The 8,811-nt window shown below is 39.2% G+C and overlaps 1 protein-coding gene across 1 annotated transcript; it reads left to right on the forward strand.

Annotated features, from left to right (window-relative positions):
• The first annotated feature begins 592 nt into the window (after positions 1-592).
• On the forward strand, positions 593-8,577 carry LOC109732001 (villin-3). The gene is made up of 23 exons (XM_020291183.4): positions 593-663; positions 962-1,061; positions 1,462-1,530; positions 1,624-1,866; positions 1,980-2,157; positions 2,235-2,367; positions 2,499-2,661; positions 3,007-3,154; positions 3,262-3,362; positions 3,505-3,660; positions 4,064-4,132; positions 4,220-4,288; positions 4,395-4,532; positions 4,653-4,781; positions 5,992-6,139; positions 6,271-6,281; positions 6,366-6,506; positions 6,596-6,724; positions 6,814-6,879; positions 7,292-7,616; positions 7,707-7,936; positions 8,025-8,199; positions 8,320-8,577. Exons 1-22 carry the CDS (start codon positions 608-610, stop codon positions 8,136-8,138), a joined length of 2,916 nt encoding a protein of 971 aa, XP_020146772.1. The 5' UTR covers positions 593-607; the 3' UTR covers positions 8,139-8,199; positions 8,320-8,577.
• The last annotated feature ends 234 nt before the right edge of the window (positions 8,578-8,811 follow it).

Raw genomic sequence — 8,811 nt, forward strand, 5'->3', positions numbered from 1 at the left:
GACAGCGAGTGGATTTTCAAACATGTCCATATACAGAGTGCATACCTGCATATCGTTTCCACCGGCGGGTGTGGGCGGTTTCAGATTGGACGCAGCTTTATTGAATACCAGAGATGTGTCCAGAACTCCAGATCTTGTCTTTATTGTCTCAAGTTTAGTAAATTAGCTAGTGATTGGAAATCTTAAGACGGTTAATTTAACTGGTCATTGCAAATCTGTATTGCACTACATGCTCAATTGGATATGAGCAACTTTTGGTGTATACTCCAAGATGTTTGACATTGGATCTGTTTAGTAATTACCAAACATTTGACTGTATCAAAATAAGTCTTCTGGACTGCTGCCCCTGTTATGGGTTCGTATCGTGCTGCTCTCAGTGAGCTGTTTGAGTAGGAAGCATTTTATGCTTTTCGGGTTTTTGCTAGCTAAGTATGTAGTATGTGGAAAGTAATCTGTACTGTTTGTGAATATTCTAGTTCAAGATTTTTGTAAAGCTTTCACTGTTGCATATGGAATTTCTACTTATGATTTTTTTGCTTGCAGCGCACGCCTTCTCTTCTCTATCGAAGCAAACGCCACTCAAGACTAGTCAAAATCTAGGGGTACTATGGTGATCTCAATGAGGGAAGTGGATCCTGTCTTCAAAGGGGCGGGCCAAAAGGAGTATCCTTCAATTGCTAATTTTGTCACCAAACTACATAATAATTTTCACTTGTTTTACCTATATTGGTCTATGTCCTACAAATATAATATAACCATTATTTCTCATTACTGTTATTTCTCAATAGGAAATTTATATTACACATAGGTCCACTACACATTTGATGGATGGAAGTCTTGAGAAATATCACATTTAGTGAATACATTAGTGAGCATGATGCTGCAATTGGTATAGAAATTACATTGCTTTGTATAATATTTATTAACTTATCCTTGAATAGTCATCCTTAACAACCCTTAGTGGACTGGAGATATGGCGAATCGAAAAGTTGCAGGCTGTTTCTGTTCCCAGGAAATCGCATGGTAAATTTTTCACAGGAGATTGTTATATAATATTAAAGGTACTCTACCCTTTCTGAACTGTGTTGATGTGCCTAAGTTCTGTGATTAATTATGTAAGGGAAATTTGTCTAGAGCTCTATATGTTTGTCAACAATGCAACTAATTTCATTCCTAAAATTGTATTTGATCTCAACCTCACTGAATATTGATTTATCCTGCCTCCTTTCTTACCATAATGAAGCAATCTTATACTGGATGCAGTTATTATTTTCTAACATGTTTGATTGTTTCACATCTTTTTTTATGTGATGTAATAATGATGATGATAATATCGCCAGCGTATTGGAGATATGCCACCTCTTTAGGAATTAATTACTCTGTTTGTAATAGTAGTGAGAATGCAGTTGTTTGTATTGATTTGTAATATTGAGATTATTAATTACTTTATCATTGGAACAGACCTCCGCCCTCAAAAATGGTTCTTTTTGTCAAGAGATCCATTATTGGCTTGGGAAAGATACCAGTCAGGTTTGCTATTACATTTCAATCTCTCATGCTAGTTGCTGATATCCTAGTTAATGAAATAGCAAACTCACTTGTTTTAGTTTAATTAATAAATAGGATGAAGCTGGTATAGCTGTGATCAAGACTGTGGAACTGGATGCTGCTCTTGGTGGACGTGCTGTACAATACCGTGAAGTACAAGGAAATGAGACTGAAAAATTTCTTTCATACTTTAAACCTTGTATCATACCAGAGGAAGGTGGAGCTGCATCTGGTTTTAGGCAGGCTGTAGTCAATGAGCGGGAGTATGTGGCACGATTATTTGTCTGCAAAGGAAAACACACGGTCCAGGTTAAAGAGGTGGAAAAAAAAAATCTGCTTCCCCTGTAAAAATTTCCTGCTTGTATTTTGTCACTGCCATTTGCTGTGATAGCTACCAAACTAACATGCCGTGTTGCTCTTCCCTATAACAGGTTCCTTTTGCACGGGCATCACTGAACCATGATGACATACTTATCTTGGATACTAAGTCAAAGATATTCCAATTCAATGGATTGAATTCGAGTATTCAAGAGAGGGCTAAAGCCCTGGAGGTTGTGCAATACCTCAAAGATGCCAACCATGAAGGAAAATGCGATGTGGCTGTGGTTGGTAAGTTCATGTTTGAACAAAAGGTCTAAATTGGACAAAGTCCTTTTTTCCAGAATTATAATTTACTCTTTCAACAGATGATGGAAAGTTGATGGCAGACGCTGATGCTGGTGAGTTTTGGGGTCTCTTTGGTGGATTTGCTCCTCTGCCAAAAAAGACATTTTCTGAGCTCGATGGAAAAGATAATGATTTCCCTTCAAAGCTGCTCTGGTAATATATTACAGGAAACATATCATAGGGAATTTCAGTTCTTTCTACAGTAAATGCACTCCTAAATCTGTGGTTAGGTTGCATATATGTTTTCCCCTACTAATCAATATCATTTTTCTTTATATTTTCAGTGTAAATGAGGACCAAACATTTCCCTTGGATTGTGAAGATCTAACAAGAGAGCTGCTAGATTCAACAAAATGCTACTTTCTGGACTGTGGATCTGAACTTTATGTCTGGATGGGTAGAGAAACAGTACTTGAAGATAGGAAACAAGCAGGATTGGCCGCTGAGGTAACATCTTCTTGTTTCTGCTCTCTGGACTGAATAATTTTTATGGTTGGTGATAATTTAGCAGCTTAGATTAATGGAGTGGCATATATGATTGAGAGTTTCTGGTTCAAAGGCGGCTTAATTGGTTCCCACAACTTAACTATCGTTAGGGAAAAAAATCCTACGACAGGTGGATCCCAGAGATATTAAGTTAGACACGGAATGCATCACTATGGTGATGAACCATATAATTGCTTATGGAAACGTGGCCACCTAAAGCTTTGGTTAGGCCCAGATTAATAATTTAGTTTTGCAGTGGCAAGTATTAACTTTTCCATGATGGTGCTCGTATTCTCACTTATGTAGGAGTTACTCCGTGAAGGAAATCGGCCAAGATCTCACATCATTCGTCTCATGGAAGGATTTGAGACGGTTATATTCCGGTCGAAGTTCAGTAAATGGCCCAAGAAAGTTGAGACAGTTGTGTCAGTTGAAAGCAGAGGAAAAGTTGCAGGTTAGAATCGTTGTCATGGATTACTTTTTCTTATTAATCATGGATTATATATTGTTTATTTTTCTAACACTATTAAAACTTATTGATATATAAATAAATTTTTGTAGCCCTTCTGAAGCGCCAAGGGTTTAATGTTAGGGGTGTGGCAAAAGCTGCTCCTTTGAAGGAAGAGTCTCAAGCTCACATTGACTGCACAGGAAACTTACAGGTCAGTCCAATTTCCTTTCTTGCTAAATATTTGCAACAAGACCAATCACATACTTCGCAGTTATAGCTGTTTCATTATTGCTTGTTGAACTGTGGTGAGAAAACACTTGTTGAACTGTTGTGAGAAAACACTTGTCTTACAGGTTTGGCGTGTAAATGACTGTGAAAAGACTTTCCTTTCGTTCTACGAACAATGCAAGTTCTACAGTGGAGATTGCTATATCTTCCAATATAGCTACCGTGGTGATGATGAGGAGAATTGTCTTATCGGTACTTGGTTCGGCCAGAAGAGTATTGAGGTAACTGTTTAACATGTGCTATCTTTTGAGTGTAAGTTTCTGAAACAAAACTAGCGTACAAGATCATGAAAATGTACTAGATAGATTACTGGTTAATGGCAGTTAGTAAACTGCATGTTCTCTTGCCTCCCAGATTTGTTTCTCTCTGAGATTCATGACAGCAATCACTACCTTCTTTTACAATTTGGATATATTTTTCTAAATGCTGTACTAACATGTACTATATACTATATCTAAAGATGCCTTTTGTTGTGGTAAGTGCGAATATATCAAGCATACCATTTCTCTTATGGAGAAAAACTTTGGATTAATTAGAATATGAGTGGGCCACATTTCTAGACATACTTGAAAGCTCTCAAGCTGGAGAATAATTAAGTAATCATGTGTTTTTTTGTGAGGACAGGAGGAGAGGAGTGCAGCCACTTCCCTTGCTCATATGATGGTTGATTCACTAAAATTCGAGGCAGTTCTGGTAAAATAAATCAACTTTGTCTGAGGCTGAATGATTTGTAAAATCTTGCTTGATTATTTCAACCTAAAAAAACTCTGGTTGTCACAGGTTCGCCTTTATGAAGGAAAGGAGTCCATAGAGTTCTTTACTATATTTCAGAACTTGGTTATATTCAAGGTCAGCCTTTTACTAACTCATTCTGTTAAGCTTCACTGCCAAATGTATCATTTTACTCTGATAATATATGCACCCTTACATTGTGAAAAAAAAAGCAATAATGCAGGGTGGTGCTAGTACTGGATATAAGAAATATGTCTCAGAAAATGGCACTGAGGATGATACATATTCGGACAACGGTGTTGCACTTTTCCGGGTTCAAGGTTCAGGACCGGAAAATATGCAAGCGATTCAAGTTGACACGGTACATTCGGTTTCAATCTGTCTTCACTGGACATGGCATTGTGCTCATGATGTATGGGCACTTTACCTTAGCTCCTATTGATGCCACATGTTGTAAGTTTGATATTGTACTTCTTACCAGGCAGCACCATCACTGAACTCTTCTTATTGTTACATACTACACGATGGAGACACGCTATTTACTTGGGTTGGGAACCTAAGCTCCTCAATGGACCACGGGCTTGCTGAGAGGCAGCTAGATGTGCTCAAGGTATGACTACGATCATGTCGTGCAAATGTGTTTGATCATTCAAATGAGCTGCTATGCTGCCACATCACCCAGATTGACTTAATATGATAATTAATTTATCTGTATGTCTTTCTATTTCCCGATCTTATCTAGTTTTCATTTAAAAAAATATTATGGACATTTAGTCACTACAAGAATCTGAACCATGTTGTGGAGATGATTTATATTTTATTGTTTTTTGGTGAAAATTGACAATTCTGAACTTGCCACGACACTTCAGCCAAAAATAACCCCTTCCCGAACCTTTAGCCAAATCTGACCTTTTTAGGTCAGTGCTAGCCACCCTGGCGTCGAGGCAGCACAACCCTAGCACTACTTAGCACCATGGTCAATGGTGCTGATGAGGTGCCCATACTCGCTGGTGGCTGGGACGGTTGACCTGCCTACGTGTATAAGTTCAGCGCCAGCGAACATGCCTTGTCCTACCCGACCTAAACGCCACGGGTCCTGGCCCTGACCCTGATCCTTGCAACATGTAAATGCTCCGTGCGGCTGCTGGTGGGCCACCCTTCCACTAATGCAGTCCCTGAGGCACAGCCGAGAGAATATCCAGTGGAAACCAAGTTTCGGTGGAGACATGTGAAAATCAGTTGAAAAATATCATTCTAATGTTTCAAAAGTTCTGTCAAAAATACACTGTAACATGATTCACAAACATTGTAAAATTTCAAAATTTAATTTAATTCCACACACGAGTTATGAAAAAACACAATCAGCATCGATTTCAGTAATTTCCCATTTTCACATGTTTCACTTTTTTGGTTGTTGAACTATGTTTTTACATAGCTCCCAAGTGAAATTAAATTTGAAACTGAAAGTTTACATGCTTGTGGAATGCACCTCTCCAACTCACTGTGTCCAAGTGAAATTATTGAAGAGTACCATAATTTATTTAGCTGTAACACATCCACTTGCTGTGCACGACTGGCATCCAACATACATCATGTATGTCGATATGCACAATTCTACAGCACGTCATAAAAGTTCACACAGTTATTGAAGTTAATATTCACCTCCTGACATATCTGCTTCATAGTTATATCTGGCCAGCTTATGTATCACATCAATAAGTGCTTTTGCGATAGTTCATGTTTGTACTTTACCTTCATTTATGATTTCCCTGCTCTATCAATATCATAACACCGACCCTTTCCATTCTGCTCATCCACAGCCAAATCTCCAGTCAAGATTGCTCAAGGAAGGATCAGAATCTGATCAATTTTGGAAGTTACTTGGAAGCAAGTGTGAGTACCCAAGGCAGAAGATTGCGAGAGATCAAGAAAGTGACTCTCGTTTGTTCTCTTGTACCTTTTCAAAAGGTAAAAAGAGTTCATAACATTTCTCGTATCCATTCATTTCTCTTAGACGGTTATCATTCACTACATACTGTACTTACTTGTTTTCTCCTTTTGAATTAATATTTTCTGTGGCATTCCTTGGGGTAATGAAGAGGTGCTTAAGGTGAGCAATTCTAAAGTTTATACTTATTATTATGAAGATAAGAAAACATGATGGGAAATTAATGGTGGTCTACTGATGTTGCAGGCTAGAGAGATATTCAATTTTATGCAAGATGATATGATGACAGAGGACATATATATTTTGGACTGTCATTCATCAGTCTTTATATGGGTTGGACAACATGTGGACACAAATATACGCGCACATGCTTTGAGCATTGGAGAGGTATGTGAGAATATCATGGTTTCTCAGTGTATATAGAAAGCTTCTTGTTTTAGTTTACGCTGGATTTACGAAGTTTCCTTTTCTGCCAGAAATTTCTTGAACTTGACATTCTAATGGAAAACTTGTCACAAGAAACGCCACTTTATGTTATCACTGAAGGAAGTGAGCCCCAATTTTTCACAAGATTCTTTTTCACTTGGGACTCGGCAAAATCAGCTGTAAGCATTTTTCCTTGTGGGTTCATATGTTTTTTCTATTGTGTAAACTTCAAAAACTAACCTCATCTGTTTTGTTATAAATGAATCAGATGCATGGTAACTCATTTGAACGGAGGCTGTCTATAGTGAAGAATGGAGGAAAACCAATAAGAGATGTAAGACTTCTGTAGCTTTTGATTTCCTTCTGAACCTCCTAAATTGTCTCTCATCCTGCATTCCTGCTTTATTAGATGGTTGTGATCAAAGGTGAGCTTGGCTGTATATTTCTACCAACTTATTGCAGCATTCTTCATTGGAACATTAGTAATAGGAATGTTTGTAGATTGGTGGTACTCATTAGTCATGACTAACTGAAATAACCTCATGATGCCATGTTTTTGCTAGTATATTTTAAGCCAATACCACATAGATGCCAGGATAAAAATGCTACTAACATCAGATGTAAATTTTGAGCATTTGTTGAGCACTCTGTATCATGTATGAACATATGAGATGCCAAAATGGCATTACCAGGTGGCATATGCTTTCCTTCTCATAAAGCTTAACTTTTGGTTATGTAATTGGCAGAAGCCTAAAAGAAGACCGACATCATCATCACACACTGGCAGATGCATTGTACCTGATAAACCTCAGAGGAGAACTACGTCTTCCAGTCCTGACCATGCAAGAGTTAGAGGAAGGTCGCCATCATTCACTGTGTTGGCTGCCAACTTTGAGAACCCAAATGCCCGAAATTTGTCAACTCCACCTGTTGCTACAAAGCCGTCTCCAAGGACGACTCCAAGGACTTCCCCTGAACCTGGGAAGCCACACCAGAGGGCTGATTCAATCGCTGCAATCTCCGCTTTGTTCGAGCAGCCTAGACCGAATCTGATACCGAAGTCAAGGAAAGGTATAGTAGCATTCTCGGAAAGGAATACATTTTACTACCTTGCAAACATAGTTCTCTTATCTGCTATGAACTTATCGTTGTCCAAAGCAGGTCGTGCTGTAAACAAACACCAACCTGAAGCAAGCAAAACTGAACCAGAGGCAAATGCCAATGAGACCACCCCTGCTGCGGAGGATGGGCAGACTGTAACTCCAGCGAAACAGGAAGATGCAAAGGAGGGTCAGCCGGAAGACGTGGAAGGGCTTCCTGTGTACCCTTATGATCGCCTGAGGACATCTTCCACTGATCCTGCCACGGCCATTGATCAAGCCAGGCGCGAGGTATCCTACTGTTCTCATGACGCCATATCATCTAAGCCTCCTCCATACCTGACAGTCTAACTAACACAGCTGCATTGGCACGTTGCAGATGTACCTGTCTTCGGCGGAGTTCAGGGAGAAATTCGGGATGACGAAGGAGGCTTTTGCCAAGCTGCCAAAGTGGAAGCAGACTAGGCTCAAGATCACGCTCCAGCTGTTCTAAAATCTCCTACTGCTGCTGTATCTGCTTAGTGAATGGACGATAGCGAGATTGGTTTCCAAAGGTAAATCGCATTCGCCGCAGGCACATCAGGGTCTGTTGCACTCACTGATATGTTCCGAGTTACTGCTTGCAAATCAATCCTTTCCCCTCTTGAAACCTGACATTTGTGGTGCTTTTTTAGGTGAACTAGCAGGTGTTCTGGTGATGCATGAAGATAGAAAGGAATAGTTACAGGCTTGTATCATTTTTTCGAGCTGGAGGGTGTCCTGAGGATAGTAGCGTTACAGATATATATATATATATGATGTAAGTTAGGCAATGAACGAACCGGGCGAAGGAGCCCTTCTGTCAGAAAACTTGGGCGGTGGAAAATGGTGTACCAAGTGTATTTATGTAAAACGTTGGCTGTTGTCTTATACTTCCAAATTTGTTGTCTGAAGTGCTCATTCCCTGTGCAATTTTGTTATCGAACTTACAATGCCTATTCTTTCGGAAATGTCTGACGTCGGATTTTTAGACATGGAAAATCACAAGTTTTTCATGGCAATTTTTTGGCAAATTTAGTTTACAAGCACGACAATTTTCTGGCAAAAAGAATGAAGGATTTTCCATGCTCGTCAACTGAACTTGCCATCCTCAACGAACACAACTTGCAATGAAAACGTTCGATTTG

Source organism: Aegilops tauschii, chromosome 7 (genome assembly GCF_002575655.3).
Source record: "Aegilops tauschii subsp. strangulata cultivar AL8/78 chromosome 7, Aet v6.0, whole genome shotgun sequence".
Classification (NCBI taxonomy): domain Eukaryota; kingdom Viridiplantae; phylum Streptophyta; class Magnoliopsida; order Poales; family Poaceae; genus Aegilops; species Aegilops tauschii.